The sequence below is a fragment of the Rattus norvegicus genome, unplaced genomic scaffold (genome assembly GCF_021556685.1).
Source record: "Rattus norvegicus strain SHRSP/BbbUtx unplaced genomic scaffold, alternate assembly SHRSP_T2T unassigned-0000047, whole genome shotgun sequence".
NCBI lineage: Eukaryota > Metazoa > Chordata > Mammalia > Rodentia > Muridae > Rattus > Rattus norvegicus.
The window spans coordinates 172,748-193,132 of record NW_028238796.1 but is presented as its reverse complement, the minus strand read 5'-3'; the positions used below and the strand labels follow the sequence as shown (position 1 = coordinate 193,132).

Here is a 20,385-nt window from a genome sequence, read left to right as displayed (position 1 = left end):
GGGTGAGGTGTCACTGCGGGGATGACCACACACTGCAGGGGTGAGGTGTCACTGCGGGGATGACCACACAATGCAGGGGTGAGGTGTCACTGCGGGGATGACCAGCAGTATCCCAGCCTTGGCCTGGGAATAGCCATTGACACCCACACTTTCTGGGGCAACTTTGTCTCCTGAGGATAGAGTCAGGCCAGGAGCAGCAACTGATGTTCACGAGGGACAAACTTTCTTCACCTCCTGCCCATGCTGGCCCTAGGATCTGGGCTTTTTTGGTGACATGAGTGCTGAGCCTCCCAGGTAGATGGGTTTTCAGGGGTCAGGTGGTGATTGTCACCAAAGATATCCATAAGGATAAGTCATACTGTACTAATTCCCATATTAGATCCCTTCTCACAGGTCACAGAGGCCATAGTGGGTCCTAAATGTGGAGTCAGGTTCCTGTGCACTTTTGAGGAGACTGGTCAGACATTTAGGCTTCGTGATATTTTGTTGGCATTATTTTGGGGGGATTTTATTTTTACTGTTGGGGCCAAACCTGGGGCTGCCATGTGGAGGGAAAACTTTGCCAAAGCTGTAGATCATCCCTAATAATAAACTCCTGAATTCTCCCAATCCTGGAACTATCTAGGTCCCTCACATGATGCAACCTTTGGGGCATTCCTCACATAGAATCATGGGGTGGACTGCATCCCAAAGAGAGACAGTGGGAAAAATTCCCCAGTGTCTCCCTGTGGCTGTGACGATGGGAGTGCTGACCAGTGGAATGCAGGCCCCATGTGAAAGCCTTTTGGTTTCTACTTGAGTGGAATCTTCACCATGCCTTTTTTTTTTCTAGAAACACAGGTTGCCCTGGAACTTACAGTCTTCCATCACCCTGACTCAGTTTCCCATGACTGGGATCATAGGCTTAAATTACTATGCCCATTTTTCTTTTTTGTATTTATAAATCTGCTAAAAAGCCAGAAGGATCCAGAATGTAAAATGGTGCGGTCCAAGGCATTTCCAACAGGGCATTCTTGACCTAGGAGTATCCAGACCAGTGTTTATTGTGTGGCTACTTCATTCCCATAACAGCTTATATTTGACAAAGAATTCCAAGTTGTGATATGACTGGGCAGCAGGTGATATCCCATACAGCAGGACTGACTCAGGTTGTAATTAAGGCTGGAGAAACTTACTAGGACCCTGGTAATCCTACCACCCTGGGGCCTTTAGATAGCCTTAATCTGATCTTCCCCTCTGTGCTATTAATCAATTGCTCTTGAAGGTAGATTTGAATTTACAGTCACTGTGAGGCAGGAGAATTAGGACCCTACAGTCACTCTGGGCTCCATAGGAAGAGCCTGTTTCAATAGTAAAAGAGGTCACCTGTGAGTTCTTACTGTCTTCCCTGAGGCCTTACTGCTGGAGTTAGACTAGCTGTCTCACCAATTGAAGTAGAGAGCAGAATGCTGGTGCCTTCTATAGTGAGGACTAGTGACAGATGGTCTATGGAAATTCTAGAAAGGTCTACAAGTATTTATGTCCTGTGCATGGGAACTGCTGGCTTCCCTGTGTCCTTTGCCTTTATTTTGCAGTCCATGGGGCACCTGGAAATGTCCCCAAACCAGGCTGTACACAGGGCCTGTCCCGTGACTCTCACTTGCGCTCAGAGCCTGCCTGATAGTCATAGGTCTGACAGAGCCCTGACACCTGCAGAGACCACTATAAGGGACCCTGCAATCCCCATACTGCCCATCAGTGTCTATAATGTCCCTATACGACACTGAGACGGTCTAAGCTCCTTCCCATCTTTATGCTGCATCAGAATCTGACCATTGCTACTTTTGCTCCTCTCATACCCACACTAGAAGCCCTGTACCCACACTAGTCCCAGCTGGCCTGTTGCCTACTGACATCTCATGGACTCTGCCCCAATATTCCCTCTTTGCCTGGGTCCCTGCAACTGTGTCCAGTTCTGGCTGCTTCCCTGCCTCCCCACTTCCATTTTCCAAATGGCCACATTGACACATGGGTTTCTGGGTGTCCCACTCCTCGGATGCTGGGAACAGGTTCCTTCTTTGCTGTTTGAATGGTTGTCCTAACACTGGAGGACCTTGCTTCAAGTAGTGGCAGTCAAACCTGGTGCTGATCGCGTCAGATCTGTCTAGGCTGTCTGTGTGACTGTGGCAATGCGCCTCTGTTTTGGCTGAGTGTTATTTACCTCCCTCATGGCCATGTGATAACCAGACCATGAGCATGTTCATTGTTTGGAAAGAAGGGTGTGGAGGACATATGCTCCTCATCCTAGCATTAGTGGAAAAAAGACATAGGCAGATGATGCATTCTAGACCATCCTGGGCTATAGAAACTCTGCCTCGAAGAATGCAGGTGGAGCAGGGCTGGGGTTCAGTTGGTTGCCTAGCAGCCTACCACATTGAGCAGGCACTGCTCAACCACCTGTACATACACATCTCCTGAGACTCTCTCCTAAATGGGAGGTGACCGTGTCCACCTAGTACAGCACATGCCCTGGAAGGACAAAAGCTACCTACAGGAGCTGTGGTGATGACTCCCAGGTTAGAGCACCTGCTGCTCTCTCAGAAGAACCACATGGTCCCTAACAATCATCTACAATGGGGAATGCTATTCCCTCTTTTGGATCATGAGGGAAATGCACTCAGGAGTGGCCCAGACATACATTTGAAAAAAAAAGATCCATTGAGTTAAATGATAAAAATAAATATAATCAGCAACAATAAAAAACACAGCATATGAATGATCAAGTGAAACAGCACCTATAAAAACCTATTTCCCAAAATGACGTTGATGGTCATTATCTTTGTGGTTTAATACTAATGCTGTATTGTAAGAAAAACTGAGGCACATGGTTCTCGATTAGGATTATTCTATATTCCTTTGTGAAAGTTGTCATTTTTTCTGCAGCTCTACAGGCATGAGTGTGTGTTACTCAATATCTGGTGCACACAGTCAATAAGGAATGTGTGTTGTAGACTGATATAGACTAGGATGAGCAGAACACATGACAGCATGGATACAGTATGTCAGTGATTACATCATAAAGTGTGTGTCCATAAAAAAAGTCACATTATCCACACAAAAGACACTATCACCCTGTGTACACTTTGGTGGCTTTGAATTCCCTATTTACCCATGCTGCCTGCACCATGCAAAGATCCATATCTAGCTGTCAGTTCTAAGTCTACAGGAGGGGAAAGGACCCTTGAATAAGATGGTCTTAAGAGTCAAGAGTTACAAATCAATTTTTATTCATAAGGAATACAATTTACAAAAAACAGGCATAAAATGAACAACTAAAATGGTATAAAAAATGAAAAACAGTAACAAGAATATATAAGTATGAAATAACAAAAAGAAAACTTCAATGAAAATCATAACCAAAAACATTTCTTAACAGCATTTTCTTAATGAACATTTAGAAACACAGTTGTAGTGCTGTTTCTCCTCTAGGACAAGACGTCAAGGCAGTCCCCTCAGATGTCTCTCAAATGGTGTTGTCCGTATGAGAAAGGAGAAGGACCTCAACCAGACAGGCTGGCATACGGATACATAAATTTAGGGTCTCTATACATTGAGGAAATTATCTTAGAAGAAGAATATTCCCCCAAAAAGTCTTTGACTGTGAGGATTGTCGTCACAGGGAACTCCTGAGGAAGAAACTCACTCTTCAGGGGGCTGACTTCCTGGGATCCGTCCTATGCCATGTCTCCTGCAGTTTCTGAGACCTGGGAGGAGAAGGCAGCTATTAAGACACTGATTTGGTGGGGACATGCATACCAGCTGTCAAGTTGCTGCCTTCTGTCCCCTCAGCTGCATTGGACAGAAAGCACTGATCTTTTCACTGAAATCATTGCTGATATCTCTGCAGGCTGGGAACATCACCAGCAACCCTCACAGTACTGTGGGAGAACAAGCTGCTCCTCAGACTCTACCAGTGCAAACCAAGAATGGGGAAATGGGGAGAGACCTAATTGGGGTGCAGGAAGAAAGGAGAAGGCCACATGATACCCAGATCAAAGCCAATGACCAGGACTCATTTGCCATTTGCACTTGGTTCTTATCCCTACAAGGTGCTTCCAACCATAACATGACCCCTGTATGACCTTTGTCACACGACCAAGAACTCGTTCAAAACTCTTCATAGCATCCAATCTGTGATAGGGAGATGCAGTCATATGATATGTTATTCCTCTGTCACCATTTCTGGACTGCAGTTTCAAAAAGGGCAGAGAAGTATAATTGCCAATAACTCAGTTTCTGAAGAGTGGTTAACATCCCAGAATACTTGTGCATACACAGAGCAATGAATAACTCTATCACATAAGGTGGGTGACTGACTGGGTGTGGGGAGATTAGAAAGGTGATAGGGGAAGCAAAGATGTATCCAATAGGCAAATGGTATCAGACATTGTTAATCTGACTCAGCTGCTTGTTCCTACCACATTTTGCTGGGTCTGGAGGTTGCTGGCCTTCTCCTGTTCATCTTCATCATTCGGGTTCAACTCAAACAAATATCGCTGTAACTCCTTGCTCTCCTGCTTCAATGTGACCAACTTCTTCTTCATACATGCCTGGTCCATCAGGAGCCGGCTGTGCAGGTTGCTGGAAACACACTCTGCATAGTAAGATCCTGAAGCCTCTTCCTCCCATTCCAACTGCCAAATCCCACAAAGTCCACCAGGACCCAGATACCCATAAAGACTTCATAGAATACATCTCCATACATGTAAGGCTGCTGCACAAACAGCAAATGGCCAATCCAGGGAAGAATAAATTGTTTCTGTGACCCAAGCACCAATAAGAGTCCATGTCTGTCCAAAAGAACAAGGGATCTACAACTACCCATGAGAGCCCAATGCATCGGGACAGCATCAATTAGTAGGCAGCAAATAACCACAAGAGGACAGTATGACCAAGGGAGGTCATGCAAACCATGTGGTCCACACATTGAGCTTTGTTAAACCTGGTATGACCCCAGAGCCGCAGGTTGGCCTAATAACACTCTGATGCCTGAATCAGTGTAGTTCTATCCAGGGCCTTGTAAAGATGCATAGACACTGTGGTGAGAAGTCACAGTCTCTTAAAGAACTGAAACTGAGTCCAAAAGACCCACAGCACAGTGATATTTAAACAGCAGAAGACATGGACCCAGAGCTGCAGGCTCTCCAGTCCAGAACAAAGAGAGGCAGCAATGGCCATTCCACAAGTGAGGGGCCCTTCTGACCAGTACTTACGGATAGAAGTTAATCTCCTTCTTGAGCTCCTGAAATTTCTCACGATGTTCAATGTTCTTTGTGTCTAAGTTGTGCAGTAATGACATGACCTCTTTCTCCTTTATCTTCAAGTTTTCATAAAATGGATTTGGCCTGAAGTAGGGGCTGGCCCCAGGAAGATAGAACCCAATGAACATCGAGGTTTAGGATTATATAAACTCAGGCTGTGTCCTGTACTACCCCAGTCCTGGAAGGACACTTTCTGAATTCTACATATTTGAATTCTTCAGCTTCAGAAACTTGGAATTGTGTGCCCAGGACAACAGAAGCTAAGCACCCAGATAAAGGGTTCCCTGGCTCACTTTTTTCAATCAGGAGGGCTGGATCTGCATTCAAACCTGTTATGCTGTCAAGAGCCTAGGCCACAGAGCTTACCAAACCACACACACACACACACACACACACACACACACACACACACACACACACATCCAGAAACCTCTGATTTCATTTTTCCTGTTTTGACAAGTGGAATGCTACAAGCCGAATAACTAATATTCTAGAGGCAGACAGTACACATAATTCTGGAGATGAGACCAGATATTGCCACAAACTTATAATCTGCTCAAGGCATACAAATGTATAGACAAATGTGACCACACAGGCAAAGAACTGTACTGTTGAAAGTGGGGCTTCCAAAATAAAGTACTTACACCTCCATGAAACTATTATACAGGTATATCCTGAGGTCAAAAAACAGACCCCTAAATTCCAAGGGTGGAGTGACACAGAAACATATAAAAGTTGTGCATATGCATGCAGACCTGTGCACACACAGACACACAAACTGGGACACACCCACAAGAAAAGAAAATTAAACAGACTCAGAGAATGAGAAAGAGAGACAAATATGGAAAGAGCACAATGAGAATCATTAGAAATGTATGCACCATTACTGTCTCAGTGTTTAAGGCACACAGACAAGAAGGAACAGGCCAGAGCCTCAGGCCTTCTAGTTAAGCATGGAGATGAACAATGTGGGACCTGTTACCTAAGGGTGCTGCCATGAGATGATAGCGTTCAGTCACATTCCTAGCAAGTACAAACACTGTCCACAAACTCACAGCACCTAGAACCTTGCAAAGCTGCCACTTGTCAAGGGCTTTCCAATTGTACACTGGGAACTCATGCTCCAGTGACTTTATCCCTGAATTCTTCACTCAGATCACAAGTTCAGATTTTCAACAGGCAGAATCAGAGAGTCCATGTCCAAACTCACTCCTCAGTAAGGGTCAGGTTCTGAATCTCCTCTCTATGGGAGATGAGGTTTAGAACAAGGTCCTTTGTTTGGAGCAATGCATACCTCTTGTTCATGGATCCACCTGTCACATAAAGGAGGCGATCTGTCAGCTCATTTCTCTCCTTGGTAGTTAGCTCCAGTTCTCTATTCAGCCTCTCCTCTTCCTCGTTGTCCTGCACCTTGTTTAGGATATTTTCAGGGGATGACGTCTGTCTGCAGGCCTCTGTAGGTAGAAGAACACAAGTGAACCCGCATGGGGTGAATGCATAGAGCATACACAGACCACAGTGAGGTCTAAACAGGAGAACATGCTTGGAAGCCAGTGTCACTGCAAGAAGTTTGGTCTGTGTAAGAGGCATCCTAAGTGGATCACAGTCCCCCCACTACTATATAGAGACCAAGAGATGTAAGCAGCCAGGTGTTCCCTATGCCCGCCCACACAGGCTTACAAGTACCAGAGAGATGCCTTCTCCAGGATTATTATCAGGTACGCAGGCTACAACCTGGTTTCAGGACCCTCACCCCTCTGGTTTCAGAAGTCAGATCATCAATTCAGCATCCACAATGACTTGATTGATCAGGGAAACTCAGATATCCTACACTGTTACTCTAGTCCAATAACTTTGCATTAAAAAGTCATGTAGGGGGAGGACATGGTCAACAGACTTATTAATTCCCCCTACTGAAATGACAAATGCCCCAGAAGTGCCAATAGGTTACAGGCTCTTTCTCTACCTGCTCCATATAGTTTGGCTACTGTAGAAAAATATCTGCCACACAGAACCTCTAATATATGAAGGTAAGATTGGCCCCGTCAGCCAGAGGTAGTCAGAGGAGTTCTAAGAATATAAGGTCATGGCCAGGAGCACAGTTCTCTCCCTCTTACTACTGTCAGATAGTCACTGAATTGAAAGAAGCAATGAAAGTGAAGTACATTGATGCCCTGTTTAATTCAGAAAAGTTATACCCTCCATGACTCCTGGTGGTGTTATAATATCAATTTAACATACCGAATGCACTGTAAAAGTAAAGACTAGAAGTTCACCCAATAATAGCATAGGCATTGCCATATCCTCCATGTGGTTATGGAGAAACTAATGATGTGAAAACCTTGACTTTCAGGAATTGTGATAATCATGGAATTCAATATCTGTGGAGATGTTCCAGTGGTTGTGGCCCATTGCTATAAAGGCCAGCTGAAGGCCCCCACACTCACCCCTGAGAGGAAGATCAACATAAACTGCCCAGAACTTACTCCACATTCCCCATGTGTCCATCATTACCTTTAGGTTTCGTTTGCTTCACTCTAGACTCTTCTCTATCAACATCAACTCTCCCAAAGCACCTACAAAGACGGGAAAACATGTCTGTGGATATATCCTTTGGACACTAAGAGAAAAAGTAGGGAATTGGTTGTCACAACGATACTGGTGACATCACAGGGATTCCAAGGTCTCTCTAGGAGACAATAGAATGTCCACGAAGGGACGGCTGATGTCATGGATAACAGACTTTGCCTCCCTGCTAATGTTCTCCCTGTACTGAGCAAAAGCTGATGGACCCTTTTCAGGGGACTTCCCTGTGGCATAGCCACTGAGCACCACATGCTTCCAAAGCCAAATTTGGCTCTAGGCTTGATTGGAAAAACCTAAGTCATTGCTGTGTATCTAAATGAGTGCTTCCTCCCCAATCCCTGCACAGAAATGTTTCATCCTACCTCAAATTCTCCTCAGTCAGCAATATTACCCATTAAAGATTACTGAGAAATCACACCAGTTCCTATAAGTAGCCAAAGAGGTCTCCTGTCTCATCATGTGCAGGTGCATGAAATCACACCCAGAAATAGCCTATAGGATAGGTGGCAATGTGGGTGTGTGTTATAGGTACAACCTGAAGCTTTGTGCTTAACATTTGACAGTTGCCACCAGACTCTTTAGGAGAAAGAATTGCATTCATTATGGTCCTGGCAACAATGTGGTGATCTGTTAGGAGAGGAAACTGAAATATTGGATCCACCAGTGAATGCACCCTCAGACTGAGTGTGGGGCTCTCCTCTTTGCACTTAAGTTACCAAAGCAGGATTGCTTACAGGCCTCTCTAAGGTATAACGTGTGATTTCATCTGAAAAATAAAATAGTCAGCAGATGTGGGGGGGGGGATGCAGCCAAAGGAGTAGGAGAAGCCTAGAGACATAACTCAGTGGACAGAGTAAGAAACAAGCATCTTCACTCCTGTTTCATGGATCACCCCACAAAACACAAAAGCATGTATCGTACTAAAAAAAAAAGCCAGTTATTTTATTGAATGCATACACTAATACTGTTTACAGTATTAGAGGCAAAGCTCAGATTTTGGGGGCAGATCCATGACTTGAACTATCTTCCTGACAACATATAAATCAATCAATCAATCAATCAATCAATAAATAAATAAATAAATAAATAAGAAAAAAACCACAAAAATAAAAAACACAAAAAGCACAAGCCTCTCATGTGAAGTTACAGAAGAGTGATCCAGTGGTCACTTCTGACCAGGCCATTTTAGCTATGACAGTGCATAGTGACCCTTAATTTGATGGGTCCTATATAAAGCTTTGTGCAATATTGTCATTTTAACAAACCTCATCCAGAACATACATAACGACACAGGATATGATTGCCATGTCCTTGCTGTGTATCAAGTTATTTTTCTGTGTCCTGATTGTCAGGCATATTACACCACCAATCTGAGATGGCTGGTAGACTTGGAAGAAAGTGGATATGAAAGATCCCCGTTTGATATCAGTACAGCCATTTCTTAAGCATGAGAATCTTTTAAGCTGGCCCTTGCTTAGCACCTAGACGTTAGACAATAGACCAGAAAGTACAGAAAGCACATTCCCACCCACTCTCTAGGAAGCTGCCCGACCATAAGAACAGAGGGTATAGAACATATTTACTGCAGGGCAATTACAAGACAGGAAACATCTCTGGGAAGCTGACTGACCACTATAGAACTGAGATGTCCTTGGTACTGAATGCAGCTGTGCTATAGGCTGACATCGCTATAGCCTTGTCCTGGGAACCCCAGAACAGAAACACCTGCCAAGACAGATATCCTTGGTCCTTGTCCTGGGAACCCCAGGATAAGAAAACATATATCAAGTCAGACATCCTTCCTACTGAAATAGCTACATTGATGTGGTTACCGCCTTATCCCAGGACGAGAAACATCTGCCTAGTTATCCTTGGCACTGAAATAGCTGAGCTAATGAAACTGTGTGATCATAAATGACTGTTTAAGCTGTACATTTCTGTTGTTTGAGGCTCCTCACATCCCTCCTCGTGAGGACCGTGTCGAGCCCCAGTGCATTGGTATCCCAAAGTAAACCTCTTGTTTTTACATCAAGACTGAGTCCTGTGTGTTCATGGGGTGGTGATTGTCCTCAGGACTGGAGCGAGAGTCTCCTCTGTCTGAGGGTCTTTCAGATAAAGCTATAGTTGTGGGTTACACACCTCAATTCTCATTGGCTAATGCTGTCCTCACAGTCCTTGGAGGCCCCTTTGTAAGACTACCTGTTGGAAAGTAGAAGCAGCTTTATTTGAGCTCAAAGTGAACCTGACGAGCAACGTAGAGAACAAGATGGGGTAATTGAGAACCTGTCTAAAACCAGCACAGAAACCCACCCTTCATTCAAAGCATCATCTACCAATTCTTGAATTTTTACCATTCTCTGCCAACCAGTCTTTCATTCAGGAAAGGTAGAAAAAAACTGGAAATGATCTTTTTATTCTAAGGACCTTGATCTGTCTTTCCTTAGGTCCACGTTAAGAACAAATGAAATGGGTATCACCATCTGAACAACTTAGTATCACCTACTCAGCATTTCTAGCCTAATACTGTGCCTCTGGCAATCTCAAGCTTCCCTGAGTGTTGCTGACCCAGCAAGAAGAATGAAGAACTGAGGTCAAACCCCACTTAACCTTTCAAGGGGTTAGAAGAAAGCCATCAGAGATACTGCACTTCTTTGTCCTTAGATTAAATCAAGATGATACAACGTGAATCTATTGGGATATTCAACCATACATCTTCCTCACAACCCCACCTATCTGAGTTCATTGCTTGGCAGAATTCATGCCCCACCATCCTAGATATTTCTTGATTCATTGCTGCCAAGGGCCAGGTTTCCTGAGTTTTGTTTTTTGTAGAATTGGGTGTAGTCAATCATAGTTGCCCTCTGTAAGAAATGACAAATATCTATAATAACTGACCACACTGTACTTGTGTATACAAGTACAGTGGTGGAAAATTCAGCATAACTGAGGAGTGGGAAATCACCACTGTGTCCTGGCCTTTCTCTGCCCATATCACAGCTCACAGGCGGCTGGGGCAAACCTTGAGTTCCTCTGTAGAAACAGAGTGATGTTGAATGGACACTGAGCAGGCAGAGCAACACAGCTGAGGCAACTCAATTCCAGCAACAAATGCATTATGTGTTTCCCATCTTAACAGCTCCTTTTGAGGACTTGTCCCCACACCTAGCTTAAACACAGCAATTTTCATACATGCCTGCCTGCTATTTCATATTGTTGCTGTAATACGCCTCCACATCATAGATTTCAAAAAAGAAAGAAAATAAACCTGACAGTGAGAAGGGTGATGCTTGTCAACATCTAGTGTGTTGGGGGCCCAGGTATGGTCACAAATAACCAGGACACAGGGGATGCAAAGCAAAGGCAGATGCAACTGCATGCAGCTGCAAGTTTATTAACCCTTATACAGGCATGAATATGGATTACCTCACTTTCCCTTTTGGCAAGATATAATAAGATCGTTATTCCCATGATATCAGGAACGACTGAGGCAAGACTAGGCAAAGAAGTGAGACTAAGCAAAGGCTTCTCCTTAAAATATCTGTATAGCAAGTCACCCCTCTTGCTAGTATCACAATCTACTTGTCATACCCCAGAGACCATGAGAGCTGCTTCCACAAAAAACGGACACAGTACAGCATAGTGTAAGGTAAAGTGAGAAAAACATTTTCTTCTCAAGGGCAGCGTTCCAGCCCCTGCTTGCATCTCTCAGCCGTCTTTCCTTGATCCTGTCTGGGAAGTGTATCTCAATGATTCCTCAATTTCTCTCTTTGTCCTTTTGTTTTAAAAGTAACACTTTCTATAACATAGCTAATTGTCCTTGAAGGGGTTTAATCATGCAAAAAGAAAGCAATATAATATATAATGTATGCAACCTTTAATGACTGTATCTATTTTCTTAGGGGTATTATTCAGATACCTTCCCAGATCTGGATTTAACTTTGGTAATTGTTATCTGTCTACAAAATCAACAATATCGAATGAATATTCCAGTTTTCTGGCGTAAAGTCCTCGGGAGTAAGAACTAATGATTTTGGAATTTGCTCGGTGTCTATTGTTATGTCCCTCATTTCATTTCTGATTTTTAATTCATGTATTGTCTCTCTTGTGCATTGTTAGTTTGAGGAAGGGGTTGTCTCTCTTGTGGATCTTCTCAAGAAAAAAAAAAGAGGAAGAAAAGAAAAAGACAGCTCTTGCTTTCCTTGACTTTGTATTTTTCTCTTTGTTTCTAAAGGCTTGATTTCAACCCTGAGTTTACTCCTTTCATCAGATCCTACCAGACTCTCTATGGGATGAGGCTTTGCCTCACTTGGTAACAGCAGCATGGAAAAAATGAAGCTTCTGCTGATCTCTGTTGTGGTGTTGCACATCACAATCTCACCGAAAACCATGCATAGCCTGGTTTTAGGCTCTATTAAAGCAGCCCAGTATTTCAGTGTTACCTGCAAGGTGCCATGGAACGGTAGTAACATAATTCTGCATGCACATCGACAGGTTTCTCCACGGTCTTCTGGGTCATTTGATAATAATTTATAGTGAGTTCATGGATGAACACACACACACACAAACACACACACACACACTTTACTTACATGGTGCATATTCTTTGCACACCAAAAATAAAGTGAGAATTACTGAAAATGCACCAATAGTGCAATCGATGGAGGGAGCTGTGGGGAAGCTGGGGCTTAGAGTTACTTAAAAGACCGGATGCAGATTCTCCTTCTATTGGAGGAGAAACTTGATAGACAATGTGGTTCTTTATTTTCTTTCTCTAGAGCACACAGGACTAGGGTGGCAGCTAGGGCTTTGAGCATGTTTGGCAAGTACTGTAGCACTGAATTAAATCCTAGGGCTGGAACCCCATTAATCATCTACAACAATTACAGGGCAGGCTGGATGACGACACTCAGCTGACAATGTGGACATCTCAAGACAGTCACTGGACAATGGCTGACACACTTGTCTGAAGACTGGAAATGTTTCTCGATCTTGGAGAGGAAAGAAGGACCCTCCAACTACACTGAACTCTAAGGAAGTTTATTCAGGTGAGGGATGACAGGGACTGTTTTGTCTCATGTCACACATGTCAGTAGAAAATATCCTAGGTATTGGATGGCGCTGTTAGCATTAACAGAACACAGCCCATAGTGTTGGGAAGATTAATAAATTATGAGTAGGATTAGAAAACCCCAAGCCTCTTCCAGGTTCTAGGAGAGCAAAAAAAAAAAAAAATACCACGAAATACAGCATTAATGTGATAGTTTGGTTAAATCTAGTTACTAGTTTCTATTGTGATAACTATTGTCAGTGCCTGTGCCGACAGTGTGTGAATATCAGGTGTAGGTTTGTGGGGTTGAAAGAAAACACGTACAGGGGTAACCCCTTTTTAGCGAGTGCCACCAAGGCTTTACTGAGATCTCCTTATATACCAGAGGCAAAAGCCGTGGAAAATCAACAAGGCAGGTGAAAATCCCCAAACAGGAAAATAGGACAAGTCTGTGTGGTGAAAGTTCCAGCCCAATCAGGGGCATAAACAGCACCTTAAAAACAAGAAGCAGGAAAGCTCAGTGGGGAGGAAGGGTGCCATGGAAAATCCCAGCCCCAAATCAGGGGCTAAGAGCAGCTGTCAAAGGTGTAAACAATTTCTTGCTATAGCAGGCTGAAAGGCTCAGCGAGGGGGGAGGGAAACACCAAGGTAGGGCCCAACAGGAGCCTTCAATGGTGGCTCTAATGTTTCACTTTCCTCTTCCAACTGGCCTGCACACTGTTTCTAGCACCATAATGATTTCAAGTCTTCCTCCTAAGGAATTTTGTGGCAACCGTTGAATGCTAAGCACAAGGCTTCATGAGTGTTCCCCTAACACACACCCATGTTGCAACCTTCCATGCAGGCTATTTCTTGATGTGATTTCAAGCACCTGTACATAATAAGACAGGAGAACATTTTGAGTGCATATTCAAACTGGTATTATTTCTCAGGAATTTTTAATGGCTAATATTGGTGAAGAAGGATAATTTGAGTTAGGATGAGACATTTTTGGGCAGGATTTGGAAGGAAACATTCATTTAGATGCATAGGAATTACTAAGGTTTTTATAATCAAGCCTAGAGGAAAATTTGGCTTTGGAAGCAGGAGATGCTCAGTGGCTCTACCCCAGGAAAGTCTCCTGGAAAGGGCACCTCAGATTATGCTCAGTACAGGGAGAACATTAGCAGGGAGGCAAAGTCTGCTCCCCTTGACATCAGCTGTCCCTTCTTGGACATTCTATTGTCTCCTAGAGAGTTCTTGGCGTCCTCTGTCCCCAATGTTGTAGTGACAACCAGTGCCCTAGTTTCTCTCAGTCCGAGTCTGGCAGATACATCCTAAGACATGTTTTCCAGTCTTAGAAGTGTTTTGGGAGGGCAAATGTCAATTGTGGAGAGACTAGGGTGAAGGATCTGACCTTTCGTCTCAAGGAAATGATGGACAAAGAAAGTGGTTCTGGGGAATGTGGAGTAAGATCTGGGCAGTGTCTTTTGAGCTTTCTGTGGAGGTGGGGTGGGGGGAGGGATGGTGGGCGTCCTGCAAGCTTAAGCTGACCTTTCTAGCAATTGGCCACAACAACTGGAGCATCTGCAAAGGAATTGAATTTCAATGAATATCACAATTCCTGAAAGTCATGGATTTCAGAACATTAATTTTCCTATCCCCAAAGAAAGGATATGGTAAGGCCAATGCTACTATTCTGTGAACTTCTGCCCTTTACTTTTAAAGTTGATTTGTGGCTTGTTTTTTGTTTGTTTATTTATTTATTTAGTGGGTAATATTATTTATTGCCAAAGTCAAACATCTGGGTTACATCCTGGGACCCACATGACAGAAGGAGAGAAATGGCTCCTGAAAGTTGTTTGGTCATGTACTGCACACACACACACACACACACACACACACACACACACACACACACTCACACACACACACACTCACACTCATACACACACAAACTTTTACGCAATAGTAATTTTTCTTAGAGTCTGATATAATTGGTTCTAATACAAAGACAGCCTGAGTGTAGTTACTATATGATTAAATAGTACTCATGCTCTCAGGAACAGAGTTTAAAGTTTATAGGTACCTAATAAACTTGCATTGGGACATATAAAGAACATTTAAATGTTCAGCAGAAATACAAAGAACAACTAATTTAATTTGTTAAAAGTGAAAGCTTATACAATTCTGAAGGTTTTTATGCTGGTTTTATTATACATGTAACTATGAAAAGAAAACATACATACTTGATCAATGAAATGAGGAAGAGTGATTTAATGAACAGAAAAATGGATGGTACTTCAAAATTTCCATGATTACATACTATCTATTTAATTCCCTCCACAACAGCAAGAAACGGACATTATTATTTATGCGACATTACAGATACATAAACCGAGAAAATATTGTTTGGCCTGATTTTCTGAGCTTCCTTAAAGGTTTAGTTAATTGACAGAACTGTCCTTTAAAATTAGGGTCCATATTCTTCTGTTTTAAATGTGTGACACTTTTATCTTTTTTTCTCCATCTTTATTAAATTGGGTATTTCTTATTTATATTTCAATTGTTATTACCTTTCTGGGTTTCCAGGCAAACATCCCCCTAACCCCTCCCCCTCCCCTTCTCTATTGGTGTCCCCTCCCCATCCTCCTCCCATTACCACCCTCCCCCCAACAATCCCTTTCACTGGGGGTTCAGCCTTGGCAGGACCAAGGGCTTCCCTTTTATTTCTAGTGGGTGCTGCTCTCCCTGCTCCGTGGGAAGTGGATGGGGGAAGGCCCGGGCCTGAGCTGAGTTGGAACTGGGGTAGAAAGGCATAGGGCCTCCTAGGTGAGAATGCCAAACCACCACTGCTGCTGCAGCCACCATGGAGAAGCCCTTGTTCCTGCTGCAGGGAGGAGAGTCTGGTGCCCACAAAATGGCTGAAGGGGAGCTGAGAGCAGACAGCTTCATCACCCGCCTGCTGGAGGTATGAGGATATCGTCCGGGAAAAATTGTGCAGATGACTGAAGCAGAAGTCCGAGGGCTGTGTATCACGACTCGTGAAATCTTTCTTAGCCAGCCAACAGCTGTGAACACAGGTTTCTTTTGGAGAGCAGGCCTGTGCAGGCCCAGAACCCAGGTGGGACAGTTCAAGCTACCCTTTTTCCATGGCCAATCTCAGATCATATTCAGAAAGTATTTCTTGGGCTAAAGAGATGGCTTAGTGGTTAAGAGCACTGACTGCTCTTCCAGAGGTCCTGAGTTCAAATCCCAGCAACCACATGATGGCTCACAACCATCTGTAATGAGATATGATGCCCTCTTCTGGTGTGTCTAAAGACAGTCACGGTGTACTTGTATATAATAAATAAATAAATAAATAAATAAATAAATAAATCTTAAAAAAAAAGAGTATTTCTTCCAGGTGATGGATTTCCAATTTATGGAATTGAACTAACTTACTGATGGTGGAAGTGACACAGAGAGTTAAAGTACAGAAGGAATAATCCAGAATGTCCACCAACAGTTGCTGTCACACCAGGACTTTTAAAAGCTCAGCTGCTAGAGAAGCAATGTAGTCTTTGGTTATTCTCAAGCTTAGGTCTTCTAGTCATTATAAGCTGACCATGACACAAAAAGAGTCATCTATATCAAAATAGAGAATAGTAACTAGATTCACACCACACTATCACATTACTACTGTATTTGAGGTTCTCAGTTAATATCTAAGAACCTGGAAGAGGCCTGGGTCTTGCTACACATACTCATAATTTATGTCCCCATTGTCAACTGAGATTCTTCATGCAGCCTGGGGTCAAGGAGGTCATCCCACAAAGCACAAAACACCCATCTCAGATAAACATGTATGGTTTATTGAATCCAAAACATCCATGAATTTCAGGACACAATTAAATGTTGAAACCTAAGGATAATAGATAGAGAAAAGAATTAAGATTTCTAGTTCATAGATCCAGTAAACACCTTCAACAAATCATAGCAGCAAACTTCCATAAGGTAAAGAAAGAAAAGGCCATAAAGGTACAACAAGCCTACAGAACATCAAACTAATTGTACCAGAAAAATTCCTCCATTCACATAATAATTAAAACGCTAAATGCACAGATCAAGAAAGAACATTAAAAGGGGTAAGGTATAAATATCTAGTAACAAATAAATTCAGACGTATCTGAATTACACCAGACTTCTCAACAGAGATTCTAAAAGTCAGAAAATCTTGGGCAGATGTACTGCAGACACAGGCTCCTATATCCAGCATAATCCTCAATCACCATAAAAGGAGGAACCAGGATATTTCATGACAAAACCAAATTTAAACAATTCTTTTCTGTAAGAAAGCACAACAGAGGCTAACAGGACGAAAACTCCAAGACAATAAACTGAAGTATACCCAAGAAAAACCAAGAAATTAATCTTCTCTCAATAATTTAAAAAAAGAGAAGCACACAAACATAATTTCACCTATAACCAGAAAAAGAAGAGAATGCAGCAAACATTGGCTTTAATATCTGAACAGATCTTCTTTCCCTAATCCCCAAGCTCCCAGGGGCCAAACTGCCAGCCAAACTGTATGCAAGGATGCTCTATGGTTCAAGGTGAGGCCTGTTGCCCACCAAAGGGAGATCCTAGAGGTGTGAGGTGGGAATGGATATGTTTGGGTGGGGGAGCACTGTCACATAGGCAAAGCTGAGCAGAAATGGGATGTAAATATGATGAGGGGAGTGTGGAAAGCAGGACAATAGTTGAAATGTAAATAAATAAAATAACCGATTAATAAAAAATAGCCAAAAATAAAATAACAAGTAAAAAGGTAAATGAAAATTAAACCAAACCAACCAACCAAACAAACAAAAATCCCTGAAGTGGATTGGCCTAATTCTGCTTGTATTTTAATGCTAATTTGTGGAACTCAGGACTGGTTAACCCCAAATAACTGACCCTGTTCCCAGTTAACTGTGATTATAAAGAAGCCAACAGCCAACAGCTGCACAGCAGAGAGATGGGGGAGGGGAGTTTCTGAGGGCTTTGCTAGAGAGGATCATGAGGAGGGAAGAAGGAAGAAGAAGCTGCCAAAGAATAAAGGAAGAACATGTGTGATGGAGAGGAGAGAGGAAGAGGACAGCAGCCATGGTTAAGGGAGAGGAGAGCCTGGTCCTGAGGGCTGTCCAAGTGCAACAAAGAGCAGCCAAGATGCTACACAGTCAGTAAGAGTTGAGCGTTATTGTTTGGAAAGTAGATCTCGTACCCTGGAGGGCAGGCAGCTGCACAGCTACTGTGCTTACTAATGCACACTAAAATAAATTTAACAAAATATGTATAACCAGTAAGACAGCTCTGTAGAGGATCCTAAAAGGAATACTTTAGTTTGAAGGGAAGGACAAATTACCAGAGAACACAGGGGATAAATTAATAAAACTAGGAAAGTTAATCAAAGAAGACTGTGAAAACCACAAAAATTAACAAAATGACAAAATTTAATACATAGGTTAAAATAATAATTACATATCACTAAACTCAATATCTAGGGTGGTGGGGCATGAATTCTGCCATGATCTGAACTCATAAAGGTGGGGTTGGGAGAAACATGTCTGGTTAAATAGTCCACCCACATTGTGTCAATGTGATTTAATCTAAGGACAAAGAAGTGGAGCATCTCTCAAGGCTTTCTTCTAACCCCTTGAAAGGATCACTGGGGTGTGGCCTCAGTACTTCATACTTCTTGCTGGGTCAGCGAAACTCAAGGAAGCTTGAGATTGTCATAGCACAGTATTAGGCTAGATATACTGAGTAGATGATACTAAGTTGTTCAGATGGTGATATCCATTTGCATGTGTTCTTAATGTGGACCTAAGGAAAGAGAGATCAAGGTCCTTAGAATAGAAGGAACATTCCCAGTCCTTTTCTACCATTCCAGACTGAAAGGCTGGTAGGGAGAAAGTGGTAAATAATAAAGAATTAATAGATGATGCTTTGAATGAAGGGTTGGTTTTTGTGCTGGTTTTAGACAGGGTCTCACGTATCCATGTTGCCCTCTCCCTGGCTGGCCCGGTTCACTTTGAAGTCAGTGCTTCCATTTCCAATAGACAGTCTTACAAGAGGGGCCTCCGAGGTCTCTGAGGACAGCATTAGCCATTGACAGTTGAGGTGTGCAACCCACAACTATAGTTTTAGCCACTTTGTTCCATGTCTACCAGCTATTTCAGATTGTTGCTGTTCTATGCCTGACAATCAAGGACACAGAAAAATAACCTGATAGAGAGCAAGGACATGGTGATCACATCCTTGCCTCTGCTGTATGTTCTGGATGAGGTTTGTTAAAATTCCAATATTGCAAAAAGCTTTATATAGGGCCCATCACATTAAGGGTCACTATGCACTGTTTCATCTAAAATGGCCTAATCAGAACTGACCGCCAGACAACACTTCCTGCGAAGTTCCTATGAGAAGCTTAAGTTTTTTGTGTTTTTTCTTCTTCCTTCCTTCCTTCCTTTCTTTCTTTCTTTCTTTCTTTCTTTCTTTCTTTCTTTCTTTCTTTCTTTCTTTCTTTCTTTATAGGTTTAGAGGAATGTATTTTGGGCCACGGATCTGCCCCTAGTATCTCTGCTATGGATGTGATCAATCAGTGTTAGTGTGTGCATTCAATAAAATGTCCATTTTTCACTAAGGTAGATGCTTCTGTGTTTTGTGGGGTGACCCATTGTCAATGTCTAGTGAGTTGGGGCCCTGGGTATGGTCGCATACCCCCAGGACACAGGGGGTGCAGAGCAAAGGCAGAAGAAACTGCACGCAGTTGCAAGCTTTATTAATCCTTATTGAGCTAAGAATATGCATTACTACAATTTTCATTGTGCAAAGATACCATAAGATCATTATTCCCAGGATAACAGGAACAATGAGGGAAGATTAAACAAAGAAAGATGAATAAACAAAAGCTTCTTCTAAAAATATTCATATAACAAATCACCTCTCTTATTATAATCAAAATATACTCACCATTACCAAGAGAGCGTTAGAACCACTTCCACAGAAACGGACACAGCAGAACATAACTTAAGGCCAAGTGAGAAAAACATTTTCTTCTCCAGGGCGGCATTCCAGCCCCTACTTGTATCTGTCACCAGGCCTTTCTTGACCCTGCCTGAGAGCTGCATCTCTATGTCTTAACAATTACTTCTTTTTTCTTTTGTTTTAAAGTAACACTTTACATAACATAGCTAAAGGTCCTTGTAGGGGTTTAGTCATGTAAAAATAAAGCAACATAATACATAATGTACATAAGATTATGGCAAAACTAGCTCCTCCCATGCTATAGAAAATCCTTTGAAGTCAAGCCTTGGGATCTAATCCTGTCAATTGATCAGCCAATAATTTCGCTATTTCTCTAGGGGTAGTATCTTCTAGCTGTTTACCAAAAGACATTCGAACATCATATTTCAAGGCATTAATTACTTTTGAAGCACTTTCATTACC

At 42.6% G+C, this 20,385-nt stretch overlaps 1 protein-coding gene across 8 annotated transcripts in view; it reads right to left on the bottom strand.

The window, feature by feature from the left end:
• Positions 1-3,249: 3,249 nt before the first annotated feature.
• Positions 3,250-20,385, bottom strand: part of LOC147997824 (disks large homolog 5-like) — a 96,117-nt gene continuing 78,981 nt past the window's right edge. For 3 of the 8 annotated variants that reach the window (XM_087601570.1, XM_087601571.1, XM_087601569.1), the window contains 4 exons: positions 6,595-6,754; positions 5,253-5,396; positions 4,458-4,620; positions 3,250-3,743 (listed from right to left, as the gene is read on the bottom strand). In XM_087601570.1, the coding sequence (XP_087457696.1) occupies positions 3,714-3,743; positions 4,458-4,620; positions 5,253-5,396; positions 6,595-6,754 (497 nt within the window). In that variant the 3' untranslated portion in view covers positions 3,250-3,713. Of the gene's footprint in view, positions 3,744-4,457; positions 4,621-5,252; positions 5,397-6,594; positions 6,755-7,814; positions 7,921-16,661; positions 16,820-20,385 lie in introns of all 8 variants that reach the window. The other 5 variants (XM_087601573.1, XM_087601574.1, XM_087601566.1 and 2 more) reach the window with 3 other exon arrangements.